Source organism: Tachysurus fulvidraco, chromosome 8 (assembly GCF_022655615.1).
Source record: "Tachysurus fulvidraco isolate hzauxx_2018 chromosome 8, HZAU_PFXX_2.0, whole genome shotgun sequence".
Taxonomy (NCBI): Eukaryota; Metazoa; Chordata; class Actinopteri; order Siluriformes; family Bagridae; genus Tachysurus; species Tachysurus fulvidraco.
The window spans coordinates 14,011,442-14,032,119 of NC_062525.1; the positions used below are offsets into that span (position 1 = coordinate 14,011,442).

General features: G+C 38.8%; 1 protein-coding gene across 1 annotated transcript in view; it reads left to right on the forward strand.

Annotated features, from left to right (window-relative positions):
- dnah9 (dynein, axonemal, heavy chain 9) overlaps positions 1 to 20,474 on the forward strand; it is a 92,113-nt gene extending 71,639 nt beyond the window's left edge. Inside the window, exons 63-69 of the mRNA XM_027177708.2 lie at positions 2,278 to 2,505; positions 5,173 to 5,364; positions 9,023 to 9,214; positions 12,374 to 12,544; positions 13,215 to 13,397; positions 13,917 to 14,306; positions 17,349 to 20,474. Coding sequence (XP_027033509.2) covers positions 2,278 to 2,505; positions 5,173 to 5,364; positions 9,023 to 9,214; positions 12,374 to 12,544; positions 13,215 to 13,397; positions 13,917 to 14,306; positions 17,349 to 17,576 — 1,584 coding nt within the window. The 3' untranslated portion in view covers positions 17,577 to 20,474. The remainder of the gene's footprint in view (positions 1 to 2,277; positions 2,506 to 5,172; positions 5,365 to 9,022; positions 9,215 to 12,373; positions 12,545 to 13,214; positions 13,398 to 13,916; positions 14,307 to 17,348) is intronic.
- The last annotated feature ends 204 nt before the right edge of the window (positions 20,475 to 20,678 follow it).

The following is a 20,678-nucleotide window of genomic DNA, read 5'->3' on the forward strand; positions in this document are numbered from 1 at the left end:
TTCTTGATGCCCTTTTTTTAATAGCAGTTAACCTGCATTTAGCTGATCTGCAGTAACCTCTCCATGGGAATTCAGTTCCGAGTTGTAAGTATGCTAATGTCTTGGTCAGCACTGTGTGTCTCACCCAGTTGCCCAGGCTTCCTCTCTTGTGATTAATGATTCGTTTGGTGTGCCAGAATAGTGGGGGAGAGGAATGTGTCCTCCAAGCCTGCGTGATGGCCCAACCCCAGGGAGAGAGACGCACTCCACTAATGAGTCTATTAGGTTGCTTCTACTCCATCCAAATGTCAGTGTGAAAACACTCTCACTCGCTCTCTTGCCCAGCTGCGTATTACGGGTATTAGTTTGGAATACATCCAACCCCTATTGAAAAATGACATATTTGCCAAATGCATATGATTTGACAGACAAAGGATCAGTATGCTAAGAAAATGCTGTTTTGAATACGGGTAATTTCCTGGGTTTGGATAAATACCACAGTAACGGCAACAAAAACAGAATGTATCCACACAGATGGATTACATTGCCATATCTCTTCGCAACAGGACTGCATTTTTACTTTCTAAAGAAACACCGGCACAGAATCCTAATGGCAATTATTGGCAGTTGGCAATGGCAGCAGTAGGAAGAATGTGAGCGTTCTTTCTTTCTTTAAATCCCTGAGCTTCTCTACAGCATATCACCTAGTTGGGGGACTGCAGGCGAGGAGACCAGTGGTTGTTTAATTACTTTTGCATAACAATGCAGATCAATGCATTTCCAGGAACTTTTTCCTCCCTCCTTCCCCCATAAGAAAGATTCTACCAGGCCTCTTCCTCCGTTTAACTGCCCGCTCCAACATCCACAAAAGTTCAGGGAAGCTCAGCGGGTCAATGCAAAGTTCCCCTCCATTGAAGGTTAATTATATTGCAGCACACGGAGCCCAGTCGACCAAAATGCAGAAATCCACTTGCTGTGGAGAGGCAATCAATAGCAAAGATTGGAAGAGAAAATCCACAGTCTTGGGAATCAAGTGACCTAAACTGACTGAACCTGGTTCCCTCCCCTGCCTCGTGTACTGAAATGTACTCTTAAAGGCCTACAATGAGCTGTGTATAGGCGAGCATCAGAAAGGAACAAGGTGAGAAACCTGAGGACAGGAGAAAAGCATTACTGGAGAAAAGACAGCTGTGGCATCCAAAGCATTCAACTTTTAATGCGTTTTTGAGGAAAAAGCAACACGCGCAGGACGGTTTAGCTCACGCTGACATTCCGGTGCCATTTTGATGCCGTCAGAGTCTCATCAACGTAGCGAATTCTGCCGTTAGTGGAAGCTGTCATTTTTCATAGACGCTCAAGTTCTGTTCTGACGGCACTTTTTTTCTGATTATTTAATTATGTTGTTAACAGGTTATGCCTAATGAATCAGACACTGTAATTGTATAATCACTTCATACAGCTCCAAAGCCGCTGATTGCAAACTCAGACACATCTCCTCTTCCATGAATGCAGACACCACAGATGTAGCGTCTCCCTGCTGGGCGAGTGCTTGATAAGCCAACGTGTTTAGCCAAGGGAAGGCAAAAAAAAGGACACACTCTGCATGCTGGCAAGCCACAAAAACGCGCAATAACAGCAAGTATGCGTTGTTAACAGCAATCAAAACACCTCTTCTCCGACAGCGCAGATAACTTTCTCTCATCTTTAAGTGCTGCGAACATTCAGGGTCGGCACTTTTCTTTCACAAGAAATTCATTTGCTGTCTGTCACTCTGTGCCCTTTAGGAACAATGGTTTAATTTGTGCTGATGACTTGGAAATTGTTTTGTGCTCTACAGCCGTGCGGATCCTTTTTTCACCCCATTGTGACCAGTAATGCGGACTATCTTCTGTTTAAAAATGCCCAACTGTTCTGTAGGAGCTTTTACCAAAAAACAACATGAGCAAAAACAATATTTTGGTCAGTGCATATCAGAAATGAAAAGAAGTCCTTGTTGGTGGGTCTGTATTCAGTTCACACCTCAGAACATCTAAGCTGAGACCATGCTCATTTTTATTCCAAAGCAAAAGTACTTCAGGTGGATTCATTTACAGTAGGATCCATTTATTGAGGCTTGTCATGTCTGTAAACAAACTATCTGGTTGTCAACTCGAAGTTTTCCAGATCACACATGATCATGATAATGGGCTTCATATGTACAGTATACTCTAGTTATTTAGCATTATTGTCTAGTCAAACTTACATTACGATACCAAGACCGTAATCCTGGCGAAATTATCATTTATCTTTTGAACCCAGAACATCCACCTGGTGGCCAAGTGGCTGGGTACTCTGGAGAAAAAGCTGGAGCAGCACAGCGACACCAGCCACCAGGACTTCAGAGTGTTCATGAGTGCCGAGCCTTCCTCTTCTCCCGAGGGTCACATCATCCCACAGGGTATTCTCGAGAACTCCATCAAAATCACCAACGAGCCACCTCTGGGGATGCACGCCAACCTGCACAAAGCCTTGGACAACTTCAACCAGGTACGCCAAGACAAGTAACATATGGTACTTGGTATGTGAAACATATGGAGTGGCCATTTTCTATCTGTCATATTACAAGCTAGATGTTTCAGACACATTTAGACAAAAATGCAATTACAGATGTTTGTTTTATGCGTGTATCTGAGAGAGAATCAAATAACCGACAGCCTCAGAAATAGCTTTGTCTCTCTTTCTGGACTACCGTGCTTATCGTTGTGGTAATCACAGTCCACTAAATGATTTGGGATATTGTCATAGCTAATGATGATTAAAATTCTGCAGGTCCTATCAATGAAACCCAAACCATGCCATAACCACAGAGCTTGCTCTGAGCTCATTTTGTGCTTACAGACCTGATGGTTATCTATCATATCAATGCTACAGTAACATGCTGTCTTTGTAGCTTTTCTCCATTAAACGGCTTCAGCTTCTGTCATGTACGCAGCTTGAAAGCAAATCTATGCTACAGTAAAGGAAACGTGACCTAAGTGTCTCACCATCTCTAGGAAGCTGCAATAATATCCATAAGATGACAGCTGCTTTTGTATCGTACCTTTTCAGCAGCCGGAGCAACCTGAAAGAATCGCTTCCTTAGCATCGATGTATTGATGGATATCAGTGGTGTACACTGCTCAAACCATCTGACGCTACACATAATGAAACTATTCTACTGAAATATTAACAGCAGGGAGATTTGGGTGCCATTTATATTGTGCTAGAATGTTCTAGTAATACATTATTATTGTCACTATAGACAATATGAACACTAATGGTAAAATTACTGACATTTCTTATTAGGTTTCTCTCTCTCTCTCTCTTTCTCTATCTCTCTCTGTCTGTCTCTCTCTCTCTTTCTTCATCTCTCTCTGTCTGTCTGTCTCTCTCTCTCTCTTTCTCTCTGTCTCTCTCTCTTTCTTCATCTCTCTCTGTCTGTCTGTCTCTCTCTCTTTATTCATCTCTGTCTCTCTTTCTCTTTCTTCATCTCTCTCTTTCTTCATCTCTGTCTCTCTTTCTCTTTCTTCATCTCTCTCTGTCTGTCTGTCTCTCTCTCTTTCTCTCTGTCTCTCTCTTTCTTCATATCTCTCTGTGTCTGTCTCTCTTTTTCTCTCTCTTTCTCTCTCTCTTTCTTCATCTCTGTCTGTCTGTCTTGTCTCTCTCTCTCTCTCTCTCTCTCTCTCTCTCTCTCTCTCTCCCTCTCTCTCTCTCTCTCCATCAAACTATACTGTATCTACTTCACAATTTGCATATGTCTTTCATGTGCAAGGATGAGAAAGCCAGCAATGAGATATGCAAGAAAGCAATATTCTATTCCTTAATAACTGTTCTTTTACATATGATATGATGGTTTATTTGTTTTTTATTCAACATCTACTAATCAAAAGAAGTCAAATCAAGGAGATGGACAGGTATATCGATAGATGTTTCCTTTCCCAAACAACACATGCGTTTGTGGCTAATAAATAAATAATAAATAATAATAAATAAATAATTACATTTCATTGATAAATTAGTATGGATTAAGGTTATGTATGTATGTATGTATACACATACATGCATAAAACATTTTTTTTACCCTAATTTATCAATTCCATTCATGAGAAGCGGTATGTTATTATGCTGTTTGAATATTTTCTTATTCTCTTTGGATATTCATATTCAATTAACATTTTTTTTTAAAATACCCTGTGCCCCAGGAAAACGTGCTCATTTTCCTTGAGCCTCTCAGTTGTGCAGTAGTGGAGGAATGCAGCGCTTTCAGCAGTATTCACCCCAGTGATGCTGTGTTTGGAATCTTAATGCGTCCTGCGTCTGAATCAGAAGCTCCATAACTCCGCCTTTAGTTCAGCTCTCGTGTTCAACATACTAAGTTTCCTATAGCCTTCGCTGCATGAAGTCTAAAGGCAGTTTAAGCGTTGCTGGCTTGTCTGTTTAAGACACTTTCCAGTGAGACCAGATGCCATTTATTTCTTTTAGGCCCCCACCTCATCACTGTTGTGCTCATCTTTAATCATGAGCCAGGGGAAAAGCAGCATTGCTTAAGCACACTGATAGGTGATAACAATTAAAAATCTCTGAATTTATTGAATCCGGACCAGTCTTTTTTTCTGGACTAATGAGTGAAGCTCTGGTGGGTGCTTCAGTGGAAAATGGAGAGTTCAGTATTAATCATCATCATCATCATCACCACCGACAATAATATTAGTTTGGTGTATATAAGGATGCTTGTATATCTTTCTTATAATTCAACTTAAATATATGAAGCAGAAGACTTTAAAGTGAATAGTTAATAAAATACATACAGAAAGTAATAAAAAATATAAATTATTCAATCTTTGATATGCATTAAAAATTATAAATGGAAACATAAATTGATAAATACATGGATGGATAAAGAAATAAATGAATCTCTTTAATATAAATAAATAAGTCAAATTGTGCTAAAACAAACTTAATAAAAAAACAACAAGGTTGAAAAGAAAACCTCAGATAATAAAAAGAAAGTTAAGGGGGGGGGGGGTGTTAGGGTATATTGTATATTGTTATAATTTGCTAACCGAAGACATCATGTCTTGTGAGACAGTTACATTTTGGAAGAATAGACATTCAGCTTCTTTTATAAATGTTATAAACTTATTTTTACTCTTATAATCCTGTGCTCTTTGACAGGACACGCTGGAGATGTGCTCACGTGAAAACGAGTTTAAAGGCATCCTGTTTGCCTTGTGCTACTTCCATGCTGTGGTGGCAGAGAGGCGAAAGTTTGGACCTCAAGGTTGGAACAGGAGCTATCCGTTCAACACCGGCGACCTCACCATCTCAGTCAACGTCCTTTATAACTATCTGGAGGCCAACAGCAAGGTGAGGAGCAGCTGTGGCTGTCAGAGCTGCAATAAAGGGATTTGAGGATGGAATAAAGAGTGAAAAAGTGAAAGAAAGAGTGAAAATAAGAGAGGGTAAAAACAAGGCTTGTTGACATATGCCCTGCCTGCAGTAAAGCGAGTCAGGCTCTTGCTGAAGCTGGTGAAATTACCCTTCTCTACCCACGCTCCTTCCCACTCCAAATCGAAAAGCTTTGCCCTTTACCACACACATTTCAGAGGTTGCTTATATGTGCTAAAAGCACAATAGAAAGAAGTCTTCCTGCATTTCCATGTACCGCACTCAATATTGTAGTCTTCTGAGAGCTTTACACAATGATACGGTTGGATTTAAAGACATGAAAAGGAAAGCAGTCTTTAAGATTTTACACTTGTAATTAGTAAATGATTTGTGTGTTTGCAAGCAGGTGAGGTGATGTATTAAACCTAGTATCCACTATTGCACTTCCAAGCAGATTGGAGTGAGTCAGATTGGCATACAGCCTGATTGGTCCTCACCTGCTTCATCTTCCACGGTCACACAGCTGACATTATACACCTCTTACTTGGGAAAGCACTTTACCTGTCAGCTGGATACCGGACACTACATATTAGTCTAATCACATTACACTTAGCTACGGCTCACGGAGGAGCTACAGAGACATGGGTCACTGCTAGAGAAGCCCCAGAGGCAGTCATTTTAACAGGCAGTAAAATGTAGCTCAGAAACTAAAAGCAATTAAAATGAAATATTTAATATACATTAGAAATTGAAAAAGAAAAGAAAGAAAGAAAGAAAGAAAGAAAGAAAGAAAGAAAGAAAGAAAGAAAGAAAGAAAGATATGTAGGAAATTATTATATTTCAATACCTCTATCATATATCAGACAGACAGACAGACAGACAGACAGACAGACAGACAGATAGATAGATAGATAGATAGATAGATAGATAGATAGATAGATAGATAGATAGATAGATAGATAGATAGATAGATACACACACATATTATTATATATTATATATGTATATAAGCTAAAATATTATAGATATCTGCAGAAGAATAGAAGTATAATATTTTAGCTTATACATTGTAATATATATATATATCCCTGGCAGAAGTATAAAAATGTAATATTTTGCTTAGTTGATAGACTAAAATCTGCAACAAATGCCATTTTCTGTAACACTTACGCGGCATGTCAAATACATAGCCGCCATTAATTCATAGCTAATAAATTTGCATCTGATTCATTAATACTGTAGTTATTTTGCAACATCAGCATCTTATTTGTGCTTACATAGTGTTTCATGTCCATACCTATGTATATTCTAAGTGTTGCCTGGTTCTCTTTAGTAACTGTGTAATATAGACTAATGTTCACTAAGGCACATTTTCAGGAACCATTTTAATTGAAATCTATTGGAATGTCCTCTTTACAAGGTTTTCAGCCTTATTTTTATTAAGCTCTGTTATTTAAAATCTGCAGTTTTTTCCGCTACAAAATTACATCGATATTTAAAGAAAAGCAAGTGACAGGATATGAAGCCGCTTAAGTCGATTTAAGTCGATCCAGCCTGTAAGGATTATTAAAATCACCTGCATGTAGTTTATGTCTCTGAGATTTTATTAAAGAAGTCATGCAGACTCTGCATGTAGTGTATATGCAGCCTATAGTGTGTTTTTATCCTTTCAAATGGTGTCTAATCATATAAAGGCAAGAGCAACACCCTTATTATTCAGGAGCTTCTAAAATAGCACTTGATACAACACCTCCATCATTTTCATAATCATCTGTCAGTTCATTGGGTGAATTTAACCATGAGATACCAAATAGTGGTTACGAAATACGTGTGCAGGACGATTTTATTATTTATTTATTTTATCACACTATTAATAATACTGTTTTTTATTATTCATTTAGCATGTTCTCTTGTGTAAGAACACAACAGATTACATCATTAATAATCATGGTTAACATTTTAAAATTAGCCTCAAGTGCCATTTCACAGGGATTTGTGGGTATGTGTGCGTGTGTGTGTGTGCCTTTGTGTTTGTTTGTAAGTGTAAGTGTATGTGTGTATATATGCGTGTGTGTATGTGTGAGTGTGTGTTTGTAAGCATGTGTGTATATTTGTGTGCGTGCGTTTGTGTGTGTTTATATGTGTGTCCGTGTGCGTGTGTGTATGTATGTGTGTTTGTGTGTGAGCGTGCACATGCGTGTGATTGTGCGTGTGTTTGATTGTGCATGTGTGTGTATGTATGTGTGCATGTGTGTATGTGTGTGAGCGCGCACGTGTGTGTGTGTGTGTGTGTGTGTGTGTATGTGTGCATGTATGTATGTGTGCATGTGTGTATGTGTGAGCACGCACGTGTGTGTGATTGTGTGTGTGTGTGTGTGTGTGTGTGTGTGTGCGTGTGTGTGTGTGCGTGTGTGTTTAAACCCCAAAACATTAATGAAACATTGTGCTTCTATCATGCTGTTAAACAGTGGTGCTGGGTTTAATAACACATTGCACTGTGAGATGGAGGTCAGTCTGAACATAAAGCATATCATTATAAAAACAACAGACATCTAGGTTAATTATCTATTAAATCATTTTGTGTTGATACAATGGATTGAGAGCACAATTAGAGTTACAGTCATTGTACTAATCAGTAAAGAGCTGCACAGAATACTGGAGAAGCAGGTAACACCTATAATACTAAAACTAAAGAATACAACACTATATTAAACATGCAAGTGATGGCCAATTAAATGAGGAATAAAACATGACCTCATTATTGGCAACCAATAATATTATAAAATGTTCATGTTATAGCAGCTATGAACAGTCTTTTACTTGTTATTCTGTTTTATTTCAGTGTAACGGCTATATTGATGACCCGATGTAGAATTCAGTAGCAATTAATGTTTTTTATCTTCTTCTGCTTTCGGCTTTCTCGTTAGGGGTCGCCACAGCAAATCGTCTGTTTCCACCTAACTCTCTTCTATCGCACCATCTTTTACCATCATGTCCTCATTTAACACATCCATATATCTCCTCTTTGTCCTTCCTCTTGACCTCTTACCTGGCAGCTCCATCTCCAACATTCTTCTACCAATATAACCATCTCCCTCCTCTGTACATGTCCAAACCATCTCAATCTATCCTCTCTGTCCTTCTCCCCATAACAGCCAACCTGAGCTGTCCCTCTGATGTGCCCGTTCCTAATCCTGTCCATCCTCGTCACTCACAAAGAGAACCTCAACATCCTCATCTCTGCTACCTCCATCTCTCCTCATGTCTTTTCCTCACTGCTATAGTCTCTAACCCATACAGCAGAGCTGCTCTCACTACTGTTATCACTCACTACTAATTAAGTTCTTTTATATAGGTTGAATTGGTTAAATCTGCTTTCAGTTAAAAAGCAGCCCACATTTTCACTTCTGTTAGTGCACTATGACACAAGCACATTCAGGGAAAAAATATCATTTGATTAAATGTATTGTTTTTTGTAACAGATGGTAGTGGAGTTTGATATTTGAACTCTATCGTATACAGGTTATGATGTGCAATATAGCATTATTTACTGCTTAGAAGATCAGAAATGAGCTCAGAGATGCACTGCGGTCTCCAGAGTGGAAATTTAATAGCAAGCGCTTTTCGTTTTGTTCAGGTGCCGTACGACGACCTTCGCTACCTCTTTGGAGAGATAATGTACGGTGGCCACATCACTGATGACTGGGACCGCAGGCTGTGCCGTACCTACCTGGAGGAGTTCATCAAGCCTGAGATGATGGAAGGGGAGCTGTACCTTGCCCCAGGCTTCCCGTTGCCTGGAAACATGGATTATAATGGCTATCACCAGGTAAATTCACCTCCTGCCACCAGTCTTTCTGGCCGAAACAGAATGAAAAGGGGAAATCCCTGTGTGTACCTGGAGTTATTTTTACAAAGAGAAATGACTGTAGGGAAAATGGCATCCAGGCTGGCCAGTAACTTTACAGTGCTTAGGTTATAGGCTTCACCAAAAAAAAAAAAAAAACAGCCTTTTCTCACGTTTTTCATGAAATGTACTGTATGTGATTTATGTTCAATAGTCTTAATTAGATATTAGAACATGAATGGTACTTAATTCACACTTAAGCCATAGCTCTCTACATGACGTCCTAATCTTTGGCCATTATTTTAACAGGCTACACTGCATTTCTAAAAAATATTATTAATAATAGATTAAAAGATTTGATAATGCATGTCCAATAAATGTCAGAGATTTTTTTAAAGTACATTAAGTACATTTTATTTTAACATAACTCATTTTTATTGCATTAATTTCTTGCATTTTTTTTGTATTTTTTTTTAAGTTAATCATAAGTTCATTGTTTTATTTTATGTCTATGTTTAAGTGTTGAAACAGGAATTTGCTGCAATCATGACTGATATTTTAGGACCTTCAACTTTATTTATTAAAAAACAATTTGTTGGCAGTTTTTGAGACTCATTAAGAAGAATGTCCTAAAAACATTGGCCTCGATATCGAAATCTTTCTCGTCCAAGAATCTTTTCCTGCTAGACATTTTGGAAAACAACAGTATATATATTTAGATTTTGTCTCCAGTATATTTTATTAAACCAGACCACTGCCTGATTTATTGATACATTCACAAGTTCAACGTAAATGGTAAAGAAAGCTTTCTATGCATTTCTACTTCCCAGATTTTCCTAAAATGATGAATGCTAGTAACATTTTAATGCGGTTATGTTTAGTGTGATTTTGAGCTTAACTGCATTATGCTGAAGCTGTGCTGAGATGAAGTGCTCAAGCACATGGCGTTTTTCCAAAATCACACAAATACCTGAGGCTTTTATAAAACACCATTATAATGTTTGTATATGTAAAACCCCATATCCCTACAGCAGCTTTTTAAATCCTTAGCAGGGAAAATGACTTACCTGGGGGTAAGGGGGCATTTTGCTGCATAGTATCAGATAAAATGACTGACAGACTCGGGCGTCGTTTCACTCATTAGAGTTGCACTTATTCCTCTTTTAGTTAATAACAAAACAACTGTACGCTGAGATGTCTTTTTTCTCAGCAGCAGCTCTTTTTCCTTTGTAGCTACAGTATACACATCACTCTCAATAGATTTTGCCAATCAAGATCACAGTTTCTTTTTATCCAGCTGATCATCGTTACAGACTCATTTTCCCACACACTTTTTCTGTGTGGTATCAACACTTACTGCTATGTTTGAGTTGCTATTTAATTATCAATACTTCTCTCAGACCACCCACAGTGCTCTGTTCCTGTGGAATATTAGTTGTAGTCTAAGTACATCATCTTATTTATGGCAACTTAAATGCAAAAGTTGCTTTAATATTTACAGTGCCAAAAAACAAAACAAAAAAAACTTGCTTGGATACTTCTAGAATCTAGGATTTTTGTCACTGTATGAATAGTACTAGCTGTAATGATCACATTAATCACTGCAAATTTAGTTTATTTTAACAGAATGGCTTCCACCCTCAGTGATCCAGCATGTCTAGCATGTTGTTACAGTATTCTTTTATGAGAAACTAAATACGAATTGTTGATTTAACAAAACAAGGTAAAATTTATCCATATAAATTTGGCACATATGATTAAGATGCTGTTTCTTCAAAAAAAAAAAAAAACTGTGAATGTTGAAGGGATTAAAATGTATATGCATACATACATCTCAGGATATTGCTGTTACATCAAAAACCTAGACAGTGATGCTGGACTTCACACTGCTCCTAACTTCATTCAAAATCTTGCTTAAAGGCAGGGTCTCCAATTTTTGAAAGCCAATGTCGACATTTGAAATTACCAAAACAAACACACCTCTAACCCAAATGGGTCCCACCCTGTATTTATATATAATGGAAAATAATGGAAAGAAATGTGTCTTTATCATAGCTGAAGGGAAGAACAATACGATTGCAGACAAACAAGTAAAAATGACACACAAGCATGATCATGCAAAGGACGACATATATTAGTTCTGTGAAACAAAGCAAAACCATTACTCACCTATCGAGAAGGAAAAAAGTAAAGTTGAATTTCCGGAGTCAATAACTCCTGAGCTAAACACTGTTACTACAGTAAACGTGGTTGTAGCTGCCTTTCTACATTACTACGATAGTAAAGATATGTTATTTGTGTAGTAACAGCATTCAGCTCAGAGGTTATTGACTCGGGAAACTCCAACCTGTGAATATGCGACCAACTTCCTGCTCCTTCAGTTCTCTCCAGCGCTGGAAAAGTGATCCTATATTAACACGGGTCCTGCTTCTTGCCTTACTGTAAGCCTTTCTTCGCTTTCTTTCTTTGTTTTTATCCTCCATGTCAATGTTAAAACCGCGTTCTGCTAGTGTCACACATGCATACTGAACACTCTCTCCACCCATATTGACAAGCCCTGCCTCTTTCTGCTCATTGGCTACACGTTTGTTTTGATTTTTGTTTTGATTTTTGTTTATTGTCGGCCGGACTCAGTTTTCTGAAGCATTTCTCAAAAATCGGAGACCCTGCCTTTAAGTGCAAAGTCAGATTTGTGTGTAACTGAGACACACCTTTGGGTGCTTAACTCTTACACAACCAGGTTTATGTACCACATGATCAAGCTTGGTATTAATTCCTCAGTCGAAATGCGTAACTCAACTCTGATTGCAGCCATTGGATTTTAAGCCTTGGAATAAATATGTACACAGTGCTGGATAAAGGTGTTATAAAAGTGGTAAGGGATTTAGAGAAATGTGCAACTGTCTCATTCTCTCTTTCTCTGCTTCCATCCAAACCTCTCTATCAGAAATTTCTGTCAGAAGTCTACATCATATAAACCCTCAGGCTACCGGCAAAGTGCTCATTTGCTTAAGCCATTGTCTGTGGGCTGACTCCATTTATAAAGTGTCTTTCTGTATCGCCTTCCTAAAGGTGAAATTGCCTAGATTTGTGATAACAATCTTGCTCGGTTATTATAATCCCTGATTTTTTTTCCCTCAGTACATTGATGAAGCACTACCCGCAGAGTCACCTTATCTGTACGGCCTACACCCCAACGCTGAGATCGGTTTCTTGACTCAGACGTCAGAGAAGCTTTTCCGTACCGTTCTCGAGATGCAACCCAGAGACGGAGGCTCTGGAGAAGGCAGTGGCACGTCACGAGATGAGAAGGTGAAGATACATCAATTCAGGTTTCCAACCAAACACAAAGAAACCAAACTTATCCTCATGTCCACCTCATGGATATGCCTATTGCAATCTGGAGCCATTATTAGCCATTAGTCACAGTACTGTATCTCCTCATGACTGTATGTCATAGCCTCTATTTATCCCCATTACTGTCATCAGTTAAAAAAAGAGATGTGATCCTATTCACTATATTGTCTCTGACTAGGGTCATCTAACCTTAAAAAGGGTCAGCTTCATTACCCCTTCATGTTGATACCGATTTTATTCCAAAGACAGGATCCACACTTCTGTCTGAAGAGGTTAAGTAGAGCTAATTCCCAAGAAATGGGCTCGGTTCCGTTAGCTCTGACATTTACTAGATTAGATATGGGTGCTGTGGAAGTGTGTCTGGATGCATTATGACAGCTGACCTTTTTAAGTTAAGAGATTGGGATTTGTAAGCAATCACCATTTTGCATTAAACAGGTCACACAAGTGACAGAGACAAATAGGTCTTTTTTTGACAAGATATTGATTATGTTATCCACTTCCTCTGTGGAGTTCATATTAGTGTGATGTTCAAGGGAGATTTTAGAACAGACGAACTATTCCAGTGGATACAGTAGATCAGAATTGTTCTTCACTTCCTCACTGAAATGTTTCCATGTTAAAGGTGAAAAGCATCCTGGATGAGATCCTTGAGAAGCTTCCGGAAGAGTTTAACATGACGGAGCTGATAGGGAAGGTGGAGGAGAGGAGCCCGTATGTTGTAGTGGCCCTGCAAGAGTGTGAGCGTATGAACATCCTGACACAGGAGATCAAACGCTCGCTCAAGGAGCTAAATCTCGGCCTGAAGGTATCTTACAGCGCTGATGTACACACCTCATGTTCACACATTGCCATGAACTACAATGTATGAATATTGATTTTCCTAGTATGTGTGCTATTAGGATGCGGTTGTCTCTTTGGTCTCTCGGCCAATCTGATACCGTGACATTTCAAATGTGCTCTGAGTGCTCCATTACAGGTCATTCAGGATAAATGAAATTTAAGCACCGGGGTGCCACAAATCGATTGCGCTGCTCATTCAAAAGCTATTTTAAGTGCATTATATCACTGAATGTCGTTACACTCTTGATTAAAGAGAAGTGTGGGCCATTTGAATCTTGCCAAAGAGTAATCTGATTTAGTAGAGATTCCTAAGATTCTCATCAGGAATAAAACAGTGCTACAATGTTTATGATTATGCTTGTCTCTATCTCCAAGAAAAACTTGGAATAGCATCTAGTACACTAGTCAGATTATAGGAATGTCTTTGTACTGGATCACTATGGACAAATTATGTCAGTTATTCATGAACCTTTTTCTCTGTCAGGGTGAACTCACAATGACCAGCGACATGGAGAACCTCCAGAATGCCATCTACCTGGAGCAGGTTCCAGACTCTTGGATTAAACGTGCATATGCGTCTACATGTGGCCTGACGCTCTGGTTCACTGATCTGCTGTGTCGAATTCGTGAGCTGGAGAGCTGGACTTCAGACTTCAACCTACCCTCTGCAGTTTGGCTTGCCGGCTTCTTCAACCCTCAGTCCTTCCTTACAGCTATCATGCAGTCCACGGCACGGCGCAACGAGTGGCCACTTGACAAGATGAGCCTGCAGTGTGATGTCACCAAGAAGAGCCGTGAAGAGTTCAGCTCTCCGCCTCGTGAGGGCGCCTACGTTCATGGTCTCTTCATGGAGGGAGCACGATGGGATACACAGGTAAGAGGCAGTGAGGTTTGTTAGGTTAGCTCACATTGATCCAAAATGATGACAAATTTGTTGGCCATTGGTTCAAACTCAAACCAGATTGATGTTGGTTTTTGGCCCTAAGCTTCAAAGGTGTTAGGATGTTTTAACGTCCCTGTCCTTCCGGTTCATCTATATGCTAACTCCTATCTGTGACTATTATTAGCCATTAATTACAACACATTTTTATGTCTCTACACTAAACAGGACGATTACATGTGACTATACATTACCTGAGTGCATTCTTGGGAATACCTATTCTGTTCATTTGTGCAATTATCTGCTCAACTAAGCATATGGCAGCAGCACAACACATACAGTACAGCCAGACACAAACAAGAGCTTTAGTTAATATTCACATCAAACTTCAGAATGGGGAAAAGTTGGATCTCGGTGGCTTTTACTGTGGCATGGTTGTTGGTGCCAGATGGGTTGGTTTAAGCGACTGATCTCCTGGGATTTTTACACACAACAGAGACCAGAGTCAGATGTCACAAAAAACATCCAGCAAGTGGCAGTTGTTTGAATAAAAATGTATTGTTGATGAGAGAGGAACTGGAAGGCCTGACTGGAAGGGCACGGTAACTCAAACAGCCACACTTTCCAACCACGGTAAGCAGAAAAGCACCTCAGACTGAACATTAAAGCAAATGGGTTGTAGAAGACCACACCATGTTCCACTCCTGTCAGCCTAGAACAAGGAACTGAGCAGACAGAAAGCACAGAACTACTGCTCACTGGATGTTTTTGTACCATTTTGTGTAAACTGTAGAGACTGTTGTGTGTGAAAATCCCAGCAGATCAGCAGTTTCTGAAATCCAATCTGTCGTGCACAAACAACCAAGTCACTCAGATTACTTTTTTCCCCCCTTATTCTTTTTGATCTGTATAAAGCTCTTGACCTGTACAGTATCTACCTGCCTTTTATGCATTGTACCACTTCTACATGATTAGCTGATTGGAAAATCGCACGAATGAAAACTAGAACTTAAAAACTGTTCCTAATATAGTGGCTGGTGTTTGTAGACAGACTTAAAATGACCTACATTGCAGACAGTCATGTTGTAAGTCAGAGATCAGCACATGGAAGTAGGAGGCAGAGGGATGAGGTGGTAGTGTGGGTTTGTAGACTGATTTAATTGAGTCTTCTCTGAGAACTCAAAATGAAACATTTCTCTGAAAATAATTTTTTAGGTGTGAGTCTGTGTTAAATTCAGTGAACTTAGGTCATTGGCATGCCATGGGTGCATCAATAAACTATATTTAAATTTAAAGGCGAAGAATTTATTTTAAAAAAAAAGCTAAGATTAGACCACGAGTCTGAGATGTTCATTTCTCATCAAAGAAAAAGTGCAAGATCTGCCAAGAGCTGGAAGAAACATCCAGCAATACGTTCACACACACACACACACACACACACACACACACACACACACACACACACACACCTTGAGAGCCATGCATACGTCTAACGTTCCTTAAGTTTCACAATCCACTAATTTGAAACGGAGTATCGCTCCAACAGAGTCTGTTAATGACACCAGCTGGATATTAAATGCTATTGTAAAACTAATCAACCAGTTGATTTGGATGCAGTAGCTAAATTACTTTCCAAAATGAATCAAATAACAACGAATGTGATATTTGCAGGTTAATAAGAAATTTGTGTGGTCACAGCTTTAGGGTCCATGCAGTAGACGACTGTAGAACAACTTACACTGGGGCCTTTACAGGACTGTGTAAATGTATGCTGCTTTTTCAGGTCTCTAAAGGCAGGTTTTAATTACAGCATGTGAAAACCGTGCATGGATTCATTTTAATTGGTACCCCAGCTCGGCTGTTTTTTCCCTATACCTTAAATCGACTTAGACAGAGAGCCAGGTTTGCCTCTGTGCCCCGAGGGAAAACCCACTCTGCAGCTCTCCAGCTGTAAAAGCATAAATAAGCCCAGATGCCTCTGAAACAGCATGACTGAAACAATTCAAAGTTTCGGCATAATTTGGATGGCAGATATTTTTTTCTAGATGATTAAAACGACATATCGTTTTTTAAATCATTCACCTGCACTATTTTAAATGTCCGATATTCTGAAAGTGCAGAACTCACCGTCGTGGAGATTGTTAGTGAAAATGTGCTTGAGGGAACTTGGACTGTTTTGGGGTTGTTGTTTTTTTTGCACTAGACAGCCAGGTCCTCAGTGAAGAGTCTCAAGTAGGAGATGTTGAACGCTACAGTGGAGACGGACAGGCAGTGGGTGAGAAAGAGAGAGATGGTAACTTAAAGAGAGAAAGTTACCTAGGAAGTGGGTGGAGCTTCATGCGTGGTCTTTCTTCAGTTATTTCATAACACCATATTCTTGATTTGATCTGTGGTTTTAATAGCTGTGAGTGGGCCATCAGGTAAAAAGGCAGCTTTCGGTGCAGAGGTGATTTTAGCACAAAACAACCGACCACGCATGTCTCAGAAATGTGGAGAAATGTGATTTATGTGACTACCTTTGAGATAAAAATAATGCTTCAGCCTTAAAAGTTGTGTTGATTTGAATTCAAAAAGAAAGATATTGTTATGGTTTGTGATGCGAATAGAGCTCTAATTAAACAGTGGAGACGAGGAACTGTGTCCCACTATCAACACAGAACAAGGTCCAGCATTGACCCCATATTACTGATCAGTGCATCAAATAATAATAAACCATTCCCTTTTCATGATGTCTGAACAGCGCAACGCTAGCCACAAAATCATTTCAATTTCAAACACATTAACTTTCTCTTGTTCAAAGGGACCCTGGGATTAATGCTGAAATTTTTCCCGAAATAAGGAAAAAAAAACCTTTATACCAAGATTAATTGGTCGCACTTTAAAGAACTTGTCAGGAATTCATTTCACTTAAATGGATTTACAAAGTCAGATGACTCAGCAATTTTCTTTGGAACTATTTCCGCCGCATGACATTGACTAATATCACACGATAAAGGTTTTTACAGCAGAAAGTGTTCTGTGTGTTGTGTCTTGCAGGCTGGTGTGATCGTCGACGCTCGGCTGAAAGAACTCACCCCGGCCATGCCGGTCATCTTCATCAGGGCCGTCCCTGTAGACAAGCAAGAGACGAGGAACGTCTACCAATGTCCCGTCTACAAGACCAAACAGAGAGGACCTACATATGTGTGGACTTTTAACCTGAAAACCAAAGAGAATCCGTCCAAATGGACCTTGGCAGGCGTGGCACTGCTTTTGCAGATATAAAGTATGTAGCTAATATAGCTAATCTTTGCAATAACTATAATCGATTGGATTAATGCACTTTTTTAGAGTCTTTTGTAGAAACTTAATGTGTTTAGGAGGTTGAGTGGACAGGACAGGTTACATAAGTTCTTTGCTGTAGCTCGATGCCAAATACACACTAGTAACTGTGATTTCATGACTATCTTCTGCTTATTACATATAAATATCATTGCCATTTTACACCATGTCAGCATCAAGTGCTCAATTCTGATCGCCGCAAAAGCTCCAGCTACATGATGTATGTCAGTATGTTCTAATATATTATTGTTTCTATGGTAACAACTCATTCAGTTGTTGAGACTTTTATGGCAAACATGCCACAAACATTTTTGAACATGCAGAGTTTTTCTTAAAAGTAAGGATGATGTTCTGACGGGATGTTTATTTATCATTTTAGGAAGGAGTCTTCAGTGACGCCACTTTCTAAACTAAAAAAAATATATACAGTCTCTGAAAAAAAAAAGTTCTGCAAAAGCAAGAAAATCATGACAGGATTTTCCTACTAACAGTGAAGTTGCATTGTTTTGTCATTCACAAAAGAGAGACAAGAGAGGCTGGTGAAGGAGTAACGTAAGCAATATGTAATGTGAGTGACAACAGGATATACAACAGTAAACGTATGTACTGTAGGAAAGAATAATAATAAGGAAATCTAATTGTTTATGTGTTAGTGTTGATCAATTGCTGTGTTTTTATAAGAGGAAAAACCTTTCAGGAAATGATGTTATAGGAAGATAATCAACTTCAGAGTGGTAAGATTGGGACTCGTTGCATCATCCCATCCTTTTCCTTTTCCTTTATACAGTACAACGTTCCCTGCTGTGTTTTTCTCCTCTATTCAGAATCATCCTATAGCGCCTTCACACACCTCATATCCCTTTGTTCTGTGAACCCCCTTTTTTATATTGAAGTCATTTGTCTGTTCTCTCTCCAGGAGACTTTATCCTCTGAGTCTTACTGCTTGGACTCTCAATATCAGATATCCCACTGAGCTAAAACCATAACAGTCGCTCTAACCTTTCTCCGTTAAAACCCGAAGCTGCTGCTTCAGATCCGACCATGTCCTGAGACTGGGGTGGAAGGGGGACTAGAGTAAAAACTGCTCCCCTGAAGATATTGCAATCCTTGCACGGTATTTTTCTGTGAATCGTCTCGCACAGCGATGGGCCTCGAGGGAACTTTATATCTGTTATTGAGAAAACCTAACTGCACATTCAGACGCTAAGGTATGATACAGAGCCAAGCGGAAAGGGAATACAGGAAATGCAATAAATATAGCTGGAATCCAATTATAATGATCTAGCAAGAGTAGTTTTAGATAACATAAAGAATTTCTTCTTCTGTATCTTCAAAATCCCATGACGAGAAGTTTAGTTCACTACAAAAAATATATATATACCAAAGATTGCCTTTTAGATGCTGAGGTTAGGTTTAACGTCAGGAGCAGAATTAATTAGCTGCATTAATAATTATGCCAAATGAAGTTCCTCAGTAGAGAACCTTCTCTTCTTTGGGAGACAAAGATGTGTGTGGGTGTGTTTATGTGCTTGCTGCGTACAGTAGATACAGTACATCTGCTAATATCTGCTCAGGAAGACTTTCCTTCAATGTTATATCTCTCATAGATAAACCATTATTTTAAAAAAAATCTAACAATCCTGTAATGTAACCCTGTTTGCTTATTAAATTGTACTACATTGATTTTTTTCCACACTAAGCGGTTATATTTAATAAATTACTGAATCAAAAAAAGTTTTAATAAGCATCTAGCAATATTCAAAAGTGCATTGAAGCTCATGCTTTGCCACCAAAACTCCTCCACTACTGATGTTGCACTGGCATGTTGGCATCTGTCCATGATTAAATGTATGGTGCATTGATTAAAGTAATTAATCAGATAATGAATGCAGATTATACAGCATTAAGAATGGTCAGACCAAGGGCAGAGAAAGTGTGAGAGAGAGAGAGAGAGAGAGAGAGAGAGAGAGAGAGAGAGAGAGAGAGAGAGAGAGAGAGACTGTTATTGTTGCACATTGTTTTGTAATTCTACAGATGCAGGAATTTTCATGTCGGAAAAAAAGAATACATTTCTCATTTCCCCCCTGAATCTTCTGCTTGTTTGCGATAGGGGAATTTCTAGTCTATAGTCTAAAGTCACACACGCATATATATGATATTATTTTCTAGTTATTTTATTCACTTGCTGTTGCTAAGGGTGACCCCACATTCACTACCTACTGTAACGTTTACACACCATGAGGACAGCTGAGGATGTTCTTCTTTGTTCTAACACTAGGACTGCAGTTGCATAGAGCACAACGCCAGTTAGATTTAATATAACCTTTAAGATAAAACTAGAATGAATTTAGAACTGACTCTTAGTACTTTTTGACTATATAGCAGACAGTTAGAAAAAGGAGATTTATAATCAGGATGAGTTCCCTACTGAATCTGGTTCCTCGCACGCTTCCCTTGTTTCTCGTGTCGTCTCAGGGAGCTTTTCTTTGCTGTCGGTGCCTCTGGCTTGCTCATTAGTGTCAAATCTATCTATTTCAATTTATATCCAGAACATTTCTATTAATCTGCTTTGTGAAAGTGTCCATTGTACTCTATACAGTGCAAGTAAAATTGAATTGAATGTTGTAGTACACATGTTAGCAGATAAATGGGCATTAACCCAAATCTTCTATTGGACTCTGGTCATTTCTGCAGTGAATATATTCTCCTAAAAACAACTGAATATTAAACTGAATATTAACTGAAATCTTCAGAATTTTATTTGCCAAGTGTGCTCACACTCACACACACACACTCTCTCACACACACACACACACACACACACACACACACACAGGAATCTGTTGTGGTTATAGGAGCTCTCCTGTACAATGTGTATATATATAGACTAAATGTTGAAAAGATAAAAATATAAATTATATACAAGTCTCAGTAAGTACTATGTATTTCAATTGTGAATACTATCTATATATATATATACACACACCCATCGAAAAATCTAATATGTATTTATGTATTTACATGGATTCTAGTAAATGATATTGC